General features: G+C 37.6%; 2 protein-coding genes across 2 annotated transcripts in view; one reads left to right on the top strand and one right to left on the bottom strand.

Moving 5' to 3' along the window:
- LOC139493250 (CD209 antigen-like) overlaps positions 1-9,947 on the bottom strand; it is a 41,324-nt gene extending 31,377 nt beyond the window's left edge. The window contains exon 1 of the mRNA XM_071281479.1: positions 9,493-9,947. Within this exon, the coding sequence (XP_071137580.1) occupies positions 9,493-9,853 (361 nt within the window). The 5' untranslated portion in view covers positions 9,854-9,947. The remainder of the gene's footprint in view (positions 1-9,492) is intronic.
- A 3,056-nt stretch (positions 9,948-13,003) lies between these two features.
- LOC139493249 (uncharacterized) lies at positions 13,004-16,302 on the top strand. The gene is made up of 3 exons (XM_071281477.1): positions 13,004-13,262; positions 14,313-14,462; positions 16,021-16,302. Exons 1-3 carry the CDS (start codon positions 13,061-13,063, stop codon positions 16,227-16,229), a joined length of 561 nt encoding a protein of 186 aa, XP_071137578.1. The 5' UTR covers positions 13,004-13,060; the 3' UTR covers positions 16,230-16,302.
- Positions 16,303-18,021: the final 1,719 nt, after the last annotated feature.

Genomic DNA, 18,021 nt, shown 5'->3' with positions numbered 1-18,021 from the left:
GATACCATATACCCCCTTTGAACCCTCTACTGACAAACTCGTACGGGTCTAGGGTATAAGTGCTCTGGGCCATTTTAAAGGCAATAAGTACCTCTTCCTCTGGTATCATTGCCCACGTGGAGAATCTCTTCGTTTGGCCAGCCAGCAATGGTTCATTTTCGAATTTGTGATATACCAGGGTACCCCCCTTATCCTTTTCTGACTAACTCGTAAGGGTCTAGGGCATAAGTGCTATAGGCCATTTTAGAGGCAATACCAACCTCTACCTCTGGTATAATGGTCGATGTGGAGAATCTCTTAGTTTGGCCAGCCGGCAATAGTTCAGTTCGAATTCGTTGTATCCGGGATACCATATACCCCCTTTGAACCCTCTACTGACAAACTCGTACGGGTCTAGGGTATAAGTGCTATGGGCCATTTTAAAGGCAATAAGTACCTCTTCCTCTGGTATCATTGCCCACGTGGAGAATCTCTTCGTTTGGCCAGCCGGCAATAGTTCATTTTCGAATTTGTGATATACCAGGGTACCCCCCTTATCCTTTTCTGACTAACTCGTACGGGTCTAGGGCATACGTGCTATGGGCCATTTTAGAGGCAATATCAACCTCTACCTCTGGTATAATGGTCGATGTGGAGAATCTCTTAGTTTGGCCAGCCGGCAATAGTTCAGTTCGAATTCGTTGTATCCGGGATACCATATACCCCCTTTGAACCCTCTACTGACAAACTCGTACGGGTCTAGGGTATAAGTGCTATGGGCCATTTTAAAGGCAATACGTACCTCTTCCTCTGGTATCATTGCCCACGTGGAGAATCTCTTCGTTTGGCCAGCCGGCAATAGTTCATTTTCGAATTTGTGATATACCAGGGTACCCCCCTTATCCTTTTCTGACTAACTCGTACGGGTCTAGGGCATAAGTGCTATGGGCCATTTTAGAGGCAATACCAACCTCTACCTCTGGTATAATGGTCGATGTGGAGAATCTCTTAGTTTGGCCAGCCGGCAATAGTTCAGTTCGAATTCGTTGTATCCGGGATACCATATACCCCCTTTGAACCCTCTACTGACAAACTCGTACGGGTCTAGGGTATAAGTGCTCTGGGCCATTTTAAAGGCAATAAGTACCTCTTCCTCTGGTATCATTGCCCACGTGGAGAATCTCTTCGTTTGGCCAGCCAGCAATGGTTCATTTTCGAATTTGTGATATACCAGGGTACCCCCCTTATCCTTTTCTGACTAACTCGTAAGGGTCTAGGGCATAAGTGCTATAGGCCATTTTAGAGGCAATACCAACCTCTACCTCTGGTATAATGGTCGATGTGGAGAATCTCTTAGTTTGGCCAGCCGGCAATAGTTCAGTTCGAATTCGTTGTATCCGGGATACCATATACCCCCTTTGAACCCTCTACTGACAAACTCGTACGGGTCTAGGGTATAAGTGCTATGGGCCATTTTAAAGGCAATAAGTACCTCTTCCTCTGGTATCATTGCCCACGTGGAGAATCTCTTCGTTTGGCCAGCCGGCAATAGTTCATTTTCGAATTTGTGATATACCAGGGTACCCCCCTTATCCTTTTCTGACTAACTCGTACGGGTCTAGGGCATACGTGCTATGGGCCATTTTAGAGGCAATATCAACCTCTACCTCTGGTATAATGGTCGATGTGGAGAATCTCTTAGTTTGGCCAGCCGGCAATAGTTCAGTTCGAATTCGTTGTATCCGGGATACCATATACCCCCTTTGAACCCTCTACTGACAAACTCGTACGGGTCTAGGGTATAAGTGCTATGGGCCATTTTAAAGGCAATACGTACCTCTTCCTCTGGTATCATTGCCCACGTGGAGAATCTCTTCGTTTGGCCAGCCGGCAATAGTTCATTTTCGAATTTGTGATATACCAGGGTACCCCCCTTATCCTTTTCTGACTAACTCGTACGGGTCTAGGGCATAAGTGCTATGGGCCATTTTAGAGGCAATACCAACCTCTACCTCTGGTATAATGGTCGATGTGGAGAATCTCTTAGTTTGGCCAGCCGGCAATAGTTCAGTTCGAATTCGTTGTATCCGGGATACCATATACCCCCTTTGAACCCTCTACTGACAAACTCGTACGGGTCTAGGGTATAAGTGCTCTGGGCCATTTTAAAGGCAATAAGTACCTCTTCCTCTGGTATCATTGCCCACGTGGAGAATCTCTTCGTTTGGCCAGCCAGCAATGGTTCATTTTCGAATTTGTGATATACCAGGGTACCCCCCTTATCCTTTTCTGACTAACTCGTAAGGGTCTAGGGCATAAGTGCTATAGGCCATTTTAGAGGCAATACCAACCTCTACCTCTGGTATAATGGTCGATGTGGAGAATCTCTTAGTTTGGCCAGCCGGCAATAGTTCAGTTCGAATTCGTTGTATCCGGGATACCATATACCCCCTTTGAACCCTCTACTGACAAACTCGTACGGGTCTAGGGTATAAGTGCTATGGGCCATTTTAAAGGCAATAAGTACCTCTTCCTCTGGTATCATTGCCCACGTGGAGAATCTCTTCGTTTGGCCAGCCGGCAATAGTTCATTTTCGAATTTGTGATATACCAGGGTACCCCCCTTATCCTTTTCTGACTAACTCGTACGGGTCTAGGGCATACGTGCTATGGGCCATTTTAGAGGCAATATCAACCTCTACCTCTGGTATAATGGTCGATGTGGAGAATCTCTTAGTTTGGCCAGCCGGCAATAGTTCAGTTCGAATTCGTTGTATCCGGGATACCATATACCCCCTTTGAACCCTCTACTGACAAACTCGTACGGGTCTAGGGTATAAGTGCTATGGGCCATTTTAAAGGCAATACGTACCTCTTCCTCTGGTATCATTGCCCACGTGGAGAATCTCTTCGTTTGGCCAGCCGGCAATAGTTCATTTTCGAATTTGTGATATACCAGGGTACCCCCCTTATCCTTTTCTGACTAACTCGTACGGGTCTAGGGCATAAGTGCTATGGGCCATTTTAGAGGCAATACCAACCTCTACCTCTGGTATAATGGTCGATGTGGAGAATCTCTTAGTTTGGCCAGCCGGCAATAGTTCAGTTCGAATTCGTTGTATCCGGGATACCATATACCCCCTTTGAACCCTCTACTGACAAACTCGTACGGGTCTAGGGTATAAGTGCTCTGGGCCATTTTAAAGGCAATAAGTACCTCTTCCTCTGGTATCATTGCCCACGTGGAGAATCTCTTCGTTTGGCCAGCCAGCAATGGTTCATTTTCGAATTTGTGATATACCAGGGTACCCCCCTTATCCTTTTCTGACTAACTCGTAAGGGTCTAGGGCATAAGTGCTATAGGCCATTTTAGAGGCAATACCAACCTCTACCTCTGGTATAATGGTCGATGTGGAGAATCTCTTAGTTTGGCCAGCCGGCAATAGTTCAGTTCGAATTCGTTGTATCCGGGATACCATATACCCCCTTTGAACCCTCTACTGACAAACTCGTACGGGTCTAGGGTATAAGTGCTATGGGCCATTTTAAAGGCAATAAGTACCTCTTCCTCTGGTATCATTGCCCACGTGGAGAATCTCTTCGTTTGGCCAGCCGGCAATAGTTCATTTTCGAATTTGTGATATACCAGGGTACCCCCCTTATCCTTTTCTGACTAACTCGTACGGGTCTAGGGCATACGTGCTATGGGCCATTTTAGAGGCAATATCAACCTCTACCTCTGGTATAATGGTCGATGTGGAGAATCTCTTAGTTTGGCCAGCCGGCAATAGTTCAGTTCGAATTCGTTGTATCCGGGATACCATATACCCCCTTTGAACCCTCTACTGACAAACTCGTACGGGTCTAGGGTATAAGTGCTATGGGCCATTTTAAAGGCAATACGTACCTCTTCCTCTGGTATCATTGCCCACGTGGAGAATCTCTTCGTTTGGCCAGCCGGCAATAGTTCATTTTCGAATTTGTGATATACCAGGGTACCCCCCTTATCCTTTTCTGACTAACTCGTACGGGTCTAGGGCATAAGTGCTATGGGCCATTTTAGAGGCAATACCAACCTCTACCTCTGGTATAATGGTCGATGTGGAGAATCTCTTAGTTTGGCCAGCCGGCAATAGTTCAGTTCGAATTCGTTGTATCCGGGATACCATATACCCCCTTTGAACCCTCTACTGACAAACTCGTACGGGTCTAGGGTATAAGTGCTCTGGGCCATTTTAAAGGCAATAAGTACCTCTTCCTCTGGTATCATTGCCCACGTGGAGAATCTCTTCGTTTGGCCAGCCAGCAATGGTTCATTTTCGAATTTGTGATATACCAGGGTACCCCCCTTATCCTTTTCTGACTAACTCGTAAGGGTCTAGGGCATAAGTGCTATAGGCCATTTTAGAGGCAATACCAACCTCTACCTCTGGTATAATGGTCGATGTGGAGAATCTCTTAGTTTGGCCAGCCGGCAATAGTTCAGTTCGAATTCGTTGTATCCGGGATACCATATACCCCCTTTGAACCCTCTACTGACAAACTCGTACGGGTCTAGGGTATAAGTGCTATGGGCCATTTTAAAGGCAATAAGTACCTCTTCCTCTGGTATCATTGCCCACGTGGAGAATCTCTTCGTTTGGCCAGCCGGCAATAGTTCATTTTCGAATTTGTGATATACCAGGGTACCCCCCTTATCCTTTTCTGACTAACTCGTACGGGTCTAGGGCATACGTGCTATGGGCCATTTTAGAGGCAATATCAACCTCTACCTCTGGTATAATGGTCGATGTGGAGAATCTCTTAGTTTGGCCAGCCGGCAATAGTTCAGTTCGAATTCGTTGTATCCGGGATACCATATACCCCCTTTGAACCCTCTACTGACAAACTCGTACGGGTCTAGGGTATAAGTGCTATGGGCCATTTTAAAGGCAATACGTACCTCTTCCTCTGGTATCATTGCCCACGTGGAGAATCTCTTCGTTTGGCCAGCCGGCAATAGTTCATTTTCGAATTTGTGATATACCAGGGTACCCCCCTTATCCTTTTCTGACTAACTCGTACGGGTCTAGGGCATAAGTGCTATGGGCCATTTTAGAGGCAATACCAACCTCTACCTCTGGTATAATGGTCGATGTGGAGAATCTCTTAGTTTGGCCAGCCGGCAATAGTTCAGTTCGAATTCGTTGTATCCGGGATACCATATACCCCCTTTGAACCCTCTACTGACAAACTCGTACGGGTCTAGGGTATAAGTGCTCTGGGCCATTTTAAAGGCAATAAGTACCTCTTCCTCTGGTATCATTGCCCACGTGGAGAATCTCTTCGTTTGGCCAGCCAGCAATGGTTCATTTTCGAATTTGTGATATACCAGGGTACCCCCCTTATCCTTTTCTGACTAACTCGTAAGGGTCTAGGGCATAAGTGCTATAGGCCATTTTAGAGGCAATACCAACCTCTACCTCTGGTATAATGGTCGATGTGGAGAATCTCTTAGTTTGGCCAGCCGGCAATAGTTCAGTTCGAATTCGTTGTATCCGGGATACCATATACCCCCTTTGAACCCTCTACTGACAAACTCGTACGGGTCTAGGGTATAAGTGCTATGGGCCATTTTAAAGGCAATAAGTACCTCTTCCTCTGGTATCATTGCCCACGTGGAGAATCTCTTCGTTTGGCCAGCCGGCAATAGTTCATTTTCGAATTTGTGATATACCAGGGTACCCCCCTTATCCTTTTCTGACTAACTCGTACGGGTCTAGGGCATACGTGCTATGGGCCATTTTAGAGGCAATATCAACCTCTACCTCTGGTATAATGGTCGATGTGGAGAATCTCTTAGTTTGGCCAGCCGGCAATAGTTCAGTTCGAATTCGTTGTATCCGGGATACCATATACCCCCTTTGAACCCTCTACTGACAAACTCGTACGGGTCTAGGGTATAAGTGCTATGGGCCATTTTAAAGGCAATACGTACCTCTTCCTCTGGTATCATTGCCCACGTGGAGAATCTCTTCGTTTGGCCAGCCGGCAATAGTTCATTTTCGAATTTGTGATATACCAGGGTACCCCCCTTATCCTTTTCTGACTAACTCGTACGGGTCTAGGGCATAAGTGCTATGGGCCATTTTAGAGGCAATACCAACCTCTACCTCTGGTATAATGGTCGATGTGGAGAATCTCTTAGTTTGGCCAGCCGGCAATAGTTCAGTTCGAATTCGTTGTATCCGGGATACCATATACCCCCTTTGAACCCTCTACTGACAAACTCGTACGGGTCTAGGGTATAAGTGCTCTGGGCCATTTTAAAGGCAATAAGTACCTCTTCCTCTGGTATCATTGCCCACGTGGAGAATCTCTTCGTTTGGCCAGCCAGCAATGGTTCATTTTCGAATTTGTGATATACCAGGGTACCCCCCTTATCCTTTTCTGACTAACTCGTAAGGGTCTAGGGCATAAGTGCTATAGGCCATTTTAGAGGCAATACCAACCTCTACCTCTGGTATAATGGTCGATGTGGAGAATCTCTTAGTTTGGCCAGCCGGCAATAGTTCAGTTCGAATTCGTTGTATCCGGGATACCATATACCCCCTTTGAACCCTCTACTGACAAACTCGTACGGGTCTAGGGTATAAGTGCTATGGGCCATTTTAAAGGCAATAAGTACCTCTTCCTCTGGTATCATTGCCCACGTGGAGAATCTCTTCGTTTGGCCAGCCGGCAATAGTTCATTTTCGAATTTGTGATATACCAGGGTACCCCCCTTATCCTTTTCTGACTAACTCGTACGGGTCTAGGGCATACGTGCTATGGGCCATTTTAGAGGCAATATCAACCTCTACCTCTGGTATAATGGTCGATGTGGAGAATCTCTTAGTTTGGCCAGCCGGCAATAGTTCAGTTCGAATTCGTTGTATCCGGGATACCATATACCCCCTTTGAACCCTCTACTGACAAACTCGTACGGGTCTAGGGTATAAGTGCTATGGGCCATTTTAAAGGCAATACGTACCTCTTCCTCTGGTATCATTGCCCACGTGGAGAATCTCTTCGTTTGGCCAGCCGGCAATAGTTCATTTTCGAATTTGTGATATACCAGGGTACCCCCCTTATCCTTTTCTGACTAACTCGTACGGGTCTAGGGCATAAGTGCTATGGGCCATTTTAGAGGCAATTAAATGGACTGGTAATGTTGAGATTAAAGACTCTTATTGATCTCCGTAATTTTGAAGAATTATGTCATTGAAATAGTAATTGACAGTTTCTATTTTTCTGTTTATTATATTCCTTCAATAAACTATGTTTCTTGTTTTTCTGATCTTTTTAATTGTGTGATACTATCGTATGTATTGTATATTTTAGTTTTAGAATTGGACTATATTTGTAGACAACGAACAGATTATGGAATGCCCATATGACAATTAATTCCATTTAATTACCCTATATTTAATCATCTTGTTTTAATTACTATAGTTTACATTGATTCAATAATAACAACATTTTAATGTTCATAATTGTTTTGTGAAGTGTGAGGCAATGCAATTAAACTTTTTATTTACTTTCATTTTAAATGACGCGGACCTTGCAGAAGACACCTATTGGCTTACTATTTCCTAATTACTTTATATTGCTATAAATAGCATAACCATAATGGATATTAACAGCAAAAGTTATTTTATTGTCACAATCTAATAACTACCCAAAACATTTCATCGAACGCGGTTTTCATCTCATGAATATTATTGACGGCTAGCCTCATGAATATTAACGCCGGCTAGATCCACACTAGTTGCTTTTTAATATAGAGTAAAAAGTATGGGTCACCGGACCTATTTCCATGCTACAGGTTGTGCAAAATTGTCAGATTTTGTAGAGTATGCATGGCAAATCCAATTTAGTGTAATAAAACGACAACTACATGATAGAATTTTATTATAAAATATGAGAAGCTTTTATACCATGCCTTCAGATAAAAAAAAGAAAAAAATGGGGTCACCGAACTCATTAGTTTTGCTACATGTTAAAATAGGTAAATTCACAACACTTTCTATTACAACATTAATCACAGGCACTGACGTTCTGTCAATAGTATAAAAATATTGGCAATTGGAAGAAGATAGTGTACATATATACAACTAGACGTTTTGTCAATAGTATAAAAATATTGGCAATTGGAAGAAAATAGTGTCCATATATATAACTAGACGTTCTGTCAATAGTATAAAAATATTGGCAATTGGAAGTATAAAAATATTGGCAATTGGAAGAAAATATATATGGACACTATTTTCTTCCAATTGCTAATATTTTTATATACATGTATATGGACACTATTTTCTTCCAATTGCCAATATTTTTATACTATTGACAGATATATATGGACACTATTTTCTTCCAATTGCCAATATTTTCATACTATTGACAGAACGTCTAGTGCCTGTGCATTAGTTAATCTGAGCTATCTCTCCCTGTTATATGAGTTATCTCCCCTTATTGGGCAAAGTTGGAAAAAAAGAATCATAATGTAGATTTTTTTTTAGGAATTACAGCCGTAAATATGACAAAATACATAATTTTCTGTTTTTTATTTACATTATATAACTTACACATGAATTACATAATACTCTCAAAATTTGCACATTGTTTTAAAGATCTAGACCAACTGTTATCTGCTACTTCAAAATATAAGGTGGAAAACATCCGAACCATCTTCACACATGTTCTTTGATTATTATATATATAATTTTTCTTTATGGCTTAAAAATATCGAAGAAATTTTTATAAACATTTCATGTACTCAGTTTTGGTTTGGACCAAAAGTTGTCATTAAAGAAAAATAAAATTTAAAAAAAAATCACGAGGATAATCAAAATATGATTGGAGGATGGGGTTATGGTTCTTTCCTCAACAAAAATACCCCACAAATACTGATTCCTTATTTGATGAGAAAATATATTGTGGTCAAGCAGATGGAAAAAACGTATATTCTGAATCCAGATTTTCCCCAATGCATATAGTGTTATGCTTTGAAAAAAAAAATAGATTGATAGCGTCGACAAACTTAAGTAAAATGTTCTGACTCGGAAGAAAAATGTTACCTCCCTTTTCCCTTAAGAAGTTAAACGGTTACTCCCTTGATAAACGTAGATTATGAATATAGAAATAAGGAGATGTGGTATGATTGCCAAGGATATGATACAGCTATCCACCAAGGTGCAAATGAAGTGGATGTAGGCAACCGAATGGCCTTCAACAATGAAAAAAAAACCCATACCGTATGGTCGACTATGAAAGGCCCCGACACGAAAAAAATTACTGATAATTGAATTAATTTGTAAGTTACAATGTACTACCGACTCAATCAAGATGTACCCGAATAAATTAGAACTGATAAGCATCAATGTATTTGTTATAAATTATATTATTAGGTCAATTTATTGATTAACTTCATTAAAAGTTGACTTAGTGCATGTTTATTGTTTCATGTTCCACCTTAAACATTAAAGAGCTTACCGAGAAACTGTTTAGACAATTTTCCATTCCATACCAACATACTGGTTAATCGTTTATGAAGATCCGATACCGTCGACTTTAACGACTCTTGTTTTTCTTCGACGATGTCATGGAATCTCTCAATAAATGTTACATTTATAGCATCATCAATATATTCTTTAAGCTGCTGGTTAATCATTGATACGTCCAGTTCAGCTAATAATGGAGCCTTTAAGTTGTCTGACACTAACGGCATTTTAACTGACCGACACCCAGAATCGGAGCATGGTTTAGCCAAATTAATATCCCCCATTGTAAGAATTACAAATAAAACAATATCAACTTTACGTGCTCCCATCGTGAAAGCTGTACAATCTTTCATTATATCATATAAAACATTTCATAATCATGTATTACTAAGTAAAAACGCAGTTATCACGCAAATATAAACCTAGGATTCAACAAATAAAAAGGCTAATGGGCAAAACATGACAAAATATTTACATTAAAACGCTATCATGTTTCAAATCAATGTTTTTCGAAAGAGTTGGCTGGCATTAACAGAGGTTCTTTTAAACGTGTTTACAACATTGAGATATGGTACTGTCAGTTGATACAAGTTAGCTTAATGTTTGCGTAGTTGAATGAAAAATAAAAACATTTTTTGTAAACATAAATGATTGCCCTCGGTATATATTTGCTGTTGCTTTCGTTTCTTTACGTACACGTTCCAATAAGGCATTTGTAAATAATAATTTCTACTCGATATCAATTTCTTGATAAAAGAACATGCTACAGCAACGTCACAACACAACAAACAACATACAGTTTAGACTAAGATTCATACAATACCATTGTATTTGTCGCTCTAAATAGAGCCGAAACAAGAACATCATCGATTTCATTGAATGTGTAGCTAAAGGTAAAATCGTTGGTAAGCGTACTTGCTAGTTAAACCGTGAAGTCATTATTAGGTTTGGTAAACTACCCTCCTTTAAGAATAGACTAGCAATCATACCACATCTTCTTTTTTATATAGTCCGTCTATCTGTCTGTAGAACTAGACCACTTCGAAAGGTGGGTATTATACTTTACCTAATAATGACTTCGCGGTTCAGCTAGCAAGCAAGTTAACTATTAAAGATATCACATTTAGCTACACACTCAATGAAACCAGCTGTAATGTCTCCATTTTTCTCCTTTTTATCTTAGTCAAGGGATATTAATATACTTTTTAAACAAAAGAAAGACACAGGAATAAACATTTGACGACTTTTGGTTCCTTTGTCTTATTTACATGTAAGTAGTATGTCTGTCTCTTATGATTAATGATAAACCCTCTCCATTATATTGTTACAGAGTGTATATGTATTGTGATGTTATACCTCTGACCATGATAAATGGAAGGTTAAGGGTTCACACGTATGTTTCAATCTCTTCAATTGGCGCTTCCTGAGCCTGTTATTAAATGGTTGTCTTTTAATAGTTGACGTCAGTCACATTAGTTTTTTACTATATCATTTATGTATAGAGCAGGCTGTTATGTATTTTCTTTGCACATTTTATCATAATTGGATTAATAACTTACTATACGGTACTGAACTTGATATTTCGATATTTCAACGGAAACAAAAAGTTCTGAAAAATTTGATTTCATAAAAGTGATCCAGAAACACATGAGGAGGACAATGATAATATAGGTGGACATGTGCATTATGCAGTCATACACATAATATACGGGTGCGGATTTTGTCACTGCGTTGAAGACCCATTGGTGGCCTTCGACTGTTTTTTGCTCTTTTTTTCGGTTGTTGTCTCATTGACATATTCCATATTTCAATTTTCAATTTTATTATTACCATATTTGCTATGAGATCATAGCTTACTTTTAAAATCCAATTAAAACCAAACAAAGTTTGTGCTGCATTTAATATTGGAATTGCACTGGTATAGGGACATTTATGAGAATACATAAATTCGTAATGTTATTATAATAACTTGAAAGATGATGATTATTATAAAATGATAGTCTTCCGCGAAATCTTTAACTTCCTTCTAGATAACATTGACACGTACTTTGATATTGTACCGTAAGTTATCGGAACTTATTACATTTCTACCTTATGCATTATAAAAAGGCCAACAATTTCAATTCATAACCACAATTACAATAATTAATAGCAAATTGGCAATAATAATAATGATAATAAAAAAAAATGATAAAGAAAAGAAACATTCGTTTTTACTTTGTACGAAAAAATGCATAAAAATATTTTAAAGGATGTACATTAAAGTGATCGATATAAATGTACGTGCTCATTAAATTTTGATAAAGTATTCATGTGAATCGAGGCGAAATCTTGTTTACATAAGTTTTCAAATTTCGTCAAATAAAAAATGAAGTCTTCCGCGCACATATTTTCGAAATTGTGCACTTGAAATAAATCGTACGACTACATATTTTTTTAAAGAGAATTTTGATTCAAACATGAATTATCTGGAACAGTGTAGAACACGGAGACTACAACTAGAGTGTAAAAAACCTTGCCTTCTAGTTCAGTGAGTCAAAGAACTATGTGTTGTTTCAAATTGAATGTTTGCAGAAAAGTTTAGAGTGCACTTGTTGTTATTTGTGTAGGTGGGTTGCTATATCATTTGTATTTCTTATGAATCAGACATGACTGAAGGGTTGATATAAAAATAAGAAGATGATGCATGATTGCCAATGATAAAATTCTCCATAAGAGATCAAATTAACACAGAAATAAGCACACATAGGTCACCGTACGGCATTCAACAATGAACAAATCCATACCGCATAGTCAGCAACAGGCCCCGAAATGACAAGTTTAAAATATTAAAACGAGAAAACTAAGTAACGGACTAATATATGTACAATAAAAATGAACGAAAAACAAATAAGATACACAACAACGACCGACAACCACTGATTAACAGGCTCTTGCCTTTATGCAAACTCTCATTTAGGCTGAGACAGTGGTGCGACGGAAAATCATAAGGAAAAAAACTATGCAAAACAACAAACAAAAAACAAAAAAGTAAGAAACAGAAAAAAAAACAATCGTTCATTCACAGGCTCCTGACTGGTGACTTGTCGACACAAAGAGATCAATTCTGTGTCGCCAGCGTCCGTCATCTTTGTTTCTCTTGTATGTCGGTAATCAATTGAAAACGTCACGTCAGAAGAACACCAAACTTGTCCAGATTTTTCTCCAGGACATGAAATTTGCGCCTGACATATTTTAAGTATTGTTCTGAGTAATCCGTAAGGTTTCGCATACCAAAAACGTAGACATTGCAATGTCTGTACCATATAATAAGAAACAACAGGCGATACACATCTGTCACTGAATACTCAAACATTTGATCAATTATCTTGTTCTTTTCACGATACTGACTGTAAAATAGTTGAAAAATATACAAATACATATATGTTCAAATGTAATCTCTTACATTGTAATCTTTGGACGTGGGTCGTGCGATAATATCAGTGTAAGATTTCCTCCATAAAAACAATTTTCTGTTTAAAACAAACGTAATAATATCGAGCTACTTAACAAAGGCCAACATGGGGACAGGATTTTTCATATTCATTATGTTCTTTTCTTTCATATTTGTGTTACAAATAGTTGGCTTCTTTTCCCCAAATTGGGATATACAGTGTGTTAAAAACTATACCTCAACAATTGCTAATTCCAACAATAAGACATGTTTCTACCAGGGATTGTTTTATGGATGCAGCGACAGCGGGAAATGTAGAGGAACAGACAGTAAGCTTATTGTTAGATTTAATATGCAAAACAAAAACGCGTTAAAAACCGCAAAAAAAAGAATATAATAAAAATTGAGTAACAATTCAAATCAGCAATTCTATCAATATTTAGAACATTTGACTGTATAGAATGACATTGTTCCTTTTTTAGTATTTATTTGTTGTTTACAGAAATGAAAACATTGTATTCCGTCTGAATTAATGACGCTGATTGCGGACTATTTGTCATCAAGGGGACAATCCGTCAACTAATATTTACTATAGTACTATTGCTTTGTGCTTTTTGTCGATTTGATATATTGTAAATTTAACAGGTTTTTATTTAGTTTGGTATGCTGTTACAGAATAGTCCTTGGTTGGGGGAGGTTGAACGCTCACGGGAGCTGGTTGACCGTTATGGAAAACCGTTTCACAGATGATATCAGATATGTTCCTTACGTCGTAACTACAATCACCTTCCCTTTTCACCTATTTGAATTGCTGAATACATGTAAGACTATTTACCGGATCAGTTATATCATGATCTACACGACGGATGTCACATGTGGAGCTGGATCTGCTTACCCTTCCGTAGTTTTTGGTGGGGTTAGTGTTGGTTAGTCTTTAGATTACCATTTTTTGTCTTGTGAACCAATACTGTTTGTCTCTTTCTATTTCTTAGCCATGGCGTTGTCAGTTTATTGTCGATTTCTTAGTTTAACTAGCCCTTTGGTATCTCCCCCCTTTTTTTAATTCGTTGTTATTTTTCTTCGTTCGTTTGTCCGTTATGTACGGATGAGTTATGTGTTGATTGTTCATGCAGTTAAATAAAAATAAAAAAAGAAGATGTGGCATGAATGCCAATGAGACAACTCTCCACAAGAGACCAAATGACACCTAAATTAACAATTATAGTTCACTGTTCGGCCTTCAACAACCCTTTTTACGTATATTCTATTTACATGATCATAGAGAAGTTTTTACTTGATGTATATTGCAGTGATTATAGTCCGTTTTCAGTAAGTATTCAGTACCATATTATTGCCTAATTAACCAATTTATTTTCTAGTTATAGACAGTAGAGTGTTTGGATTAGAACTAGCCATAATTCTTGGGAACATTATTGTACTGGTTCTATTGATACTTGTCCTGGCTCATGTATACGAAGAAAGCAAAAAGTCTATGAAGCAAGGAGCAATGTTCTTGTTTGCTATTACAGGTTAGCTATTATAGAAAGTTAACATGGCAGTCTTTTACATATTTCACGTAAAACAACTTTAAGCTAATTCAAGTAATCTTCTTACTTTCATAATTAAATATTATCTTTTGAATGAGTTTTATTTTTGTTTCTTGATACGATTTATAATGAGAATAGATATGAGACACAGTGGGTTGTAATTTATATGCAATATATATATAGGAAAACAGTGAGATAACCATTTTTAGGTTCATACCTTAATATAAAAGTGTATCAATATCACTTCTATACATTTCTAAGAATATGATTGGTTAAGAACCACCTCGTGTAGACCGTGTATCTATAATACTAAAATTACGAGGTCCAATTTGTCAGCCGTCATCACGTAAAGACGATGAATCAAAGAATTCAACTTTATATATAACTAATATAGTACAATGGTGTTGATTAAAAATTACACCACTCTAGGCCCATTTGTTTTCAACGTAATTAATATTGCCAATAATTAAGAAGTTCCGGATCGAGTCCGATACTGATACCAATAGTATATTCACCTGTTACATATTACCTTATCTGTACGTTACGCATCTGACAGGCGCACCTCTAAACAGTATATTTAGAATTTTGCTGTATACTGTTGAGTAAAAATTCTCCATTCCAGGCCCTTTTGTTTTCCAAATTATTAATATTGCCAGTAATTGATAGGTTCCAGGTCGACGGGTTCAAACAGACCGACACTGATACCAATAGTATATTCACCTGTTACATATTACCTTATCTGTACGTTACGCATCTGACAGGCGCACCTCTAAACAGTATATTTAGAATTTTGCTGTATACTGTTGAGTAAATATTCTCCATTCCAGGCCCTTTTGTTTTCCAAATTATTAAAATTACCAATAATTGATAGGTTCCAGGTCGACGGGTTCAAACAGAAAGATTTTGAAAGCAGAGAAAACTGTGCACCTTATACATGTTATAATCGGCATGACTTTATCAGATGACAATACCAATACTAAAATAAGACATACGCAAAGTTATATATCAGTCATGAACCCGCGATATCACGGGTGTGTTCTAGTATTCCATATTACTATTAGGTTAGTACGGAGGCGGGGCTTATTTCAATACACGGCGGTTAGTAGTGAAGTTACGACTTTGGCACTGTTTGGTTATTTAAAAGTATTGAAAGTTCTATTTAATGTTGTTTTATCAAGGTTGTTGATAATAAATAGTTATCGTTTACATTAGTTTTTTTTTAGTGCAGACCAATTGAGGAAGGTTCTTAAAATTAAACACTTAAACACTTTAATATAGAAATAAGAAGATGTGTTATGATAGCAAATGAGACAACTCTAGTATAAAGATAGTCGGTGAGATAAATTCATTACATAGTGTGCTAGTGACCTAATATGATATATACAGGGTCAGTAAATTCCATATGGGGTTCACACTATGTAACTAATAGTACCTTTTACAGAAAGGCTAGTATTTATAAATTTTAAACAAATATAACCATTCTGATACCAATTTATAATTCTTCTTTTTTTTATTTAACGATTTCCATTTAATTTTGTAGAGATAATGAATATTGCTTCGACTATCATCGTTTGGACGGAAGGTTATACTATGGGTTGGAGTTGTTGGGCTTCTTCATGGTCCGCAGCCATTCTTATAGGCATTATTGCGTTGACATGCCTGTGTTTCTGTATGTCACTCTATGGAGATGATGAAGACGATAGCCACAAACGTTATTTTATTTACTATTATGTTGTTGAAGTCGATTGAACCATTCATATTGAATTAAAGAAAGCATGTTTTATTTCAACGAAATATGTGTAATAAATATTCCCTTGATTTATCTCCCGCCCTGTTTCATGAGGACGATACATTATTAAAATAAGAAATAAGAGAAGATAAACGTTGAGCACGATGTTCCTACTACACGACGTTACATAAAAAGAATGTTTTCTGAAAAACGATTTATGAAGATAAATACTTTAAACTAACGATGGTAAACTCATCGTTAATGAGGAATAGCTTCTAATAAAAGTAGATCGTCAATTCTAGGAATTTTGATAAATTACAATTCTTGTCTTCCTCATAAATTTTTCTACCTTTATCTTTAAAAAATATAAGAGAAATTGGCAAAGGCAAAAAAGAGAGTTAAAATTCGTAATCAAAGGGCAATAACGTCTATTTATAAAGAGTTGATACTTTCTATCATGTATGCTATTTTTAGAACTGGTCATGTTAAGTGATTATCTTTAGGTTTCTTCTTTATGTTTATAATTTTCAAGATAATAGGCAAATAAGAAACAAATTGAAAAAAAAGGACAATAACTCTTATATCAATATAAAAAAGAAGATGTGGTATGATTGCCAATGAGTCAACTCTCCACAAGAAACCAAAATGACACCGAAACTAACAATTATAGGCCACCGTACGGCCTTCAAAGGCCCCGAAAAGACAATGTAAATCAATTCAAACGAGCAAACTGACGACTTTATCTATGTATAAAAAATGAACGAAAAACAAATATGTAACACATTAACAAACGACAACCACTGAATTTTAGGCTCCTGACTTGGGACAGGTGCATACATATAATACAGAATGTGGCGGGATTAAACATGTTGTCTGACAGTTTTTTATTTAAAATTGTTCCAAAAAAGACAACTATATAATTCATTTCAATTTTCATAAAAATAATGCTTTCATTTTTGTACATTTTACTTAAGAAAATATAAAATATATACTTAAAGTGCATGACAATGTTTATTTGTGTGTCGTTTGTTTGTTTTTGTCTCTTGCCGATAATAAAAGAAGTTTAAAAAAACCCAAAAATTTGTAGTGAAACAAATGTTTGCTAGCATGCGCTGAAATAAACTTATGGAGAGTTGTCTCATTGGCACTCATACCACATATTCTTATATATACATGTATTAGCTAGCTGAGAGAAAACCTGTTCGTCCTCTACTATAATACATAGGAGAATATTGCATATAAATCAGCCATAAGCAGAAGATGAAGAAAGTACCACCGTAAACGTTCGTAAAGTACAATATACATTTTGTACTTTTAGACATATATTATAGTTCAGTTCCACAAACAAACCAATTTGTCAATAAATTTACAACAGCTAATGAAAAATCTCAGGCGTTACTTTGTAAAAGGAAGCGATTAATATAGGGATTTACTACCAGCTTTTAAAAGTAGAACGTATTTATTACCATATTTGACACAGATATCCAAATCTGAACCTTGAATGCTCCCTTTAAATTAAGCTAAAATCAGACGACGGTTGTGCTTCGTTGAATATTGTTATTGTAATTGTACCGGTATATTATGACTTTAATAAGGAGACAGCACACCTTGCTTGTATATTTAATTTAGTTATATATCCTCAGGATCAAAAAATGAAATAATCGTCTTCCGCGAAATTTTTCAATTCAATAAGTTTACTTCCTGGTCCATGAACTTTGACCTTGTACCGTGAATATATAGTTGGAAATTTTAAGTATATTACTGTATAAAATATTAATATGCCAAACACTTCAAGTCATAACAAAGTGGTGA

This window comes from Mytilus edulis, chromosome 10 (assembly GCF_963676685.1).
Source record: "Mytilus edulis chromosome 10, xbMytEdul2.2, whole genome shotgun sequence".
In the NCBI taxonomy this organism is placed as follows: Eukaryota; Metazoa; Mollusca; class Bivalvia; order Mytilida; family Mytilidae; genus Mytilus; species Mytilus edulis.
Note: the sequence above shows the minus strand (reverse complement) of the source record. Positions and strands in the feature narration are given on the sequence as shown.

Excerpts from the sequence above, each read along its gene's own strand:
- LOC139493249 (XM_071281477.1), top strand. The coding sequence starts at position 13,061 with ATGGGGACAGGATTTTTCATATTCATTATGTTCTTTTCTTTCATATTT. Across the intron at positions 13,263-14,312 it reads GAAATGTAGAGGAACAGACA|TTATAGACAGTAGAGTGTTT; the intron begins GTAAGCTTATTG and ends TTTATTTTCTAG. Across the intron at positions 14,463-16,020 it reads GTTCTTGTTTGCTATTACAG|AGATAATGAATATTGCTTCG; the intron begins GTTAGCTATTAT and ends TTAATTTTGTAG.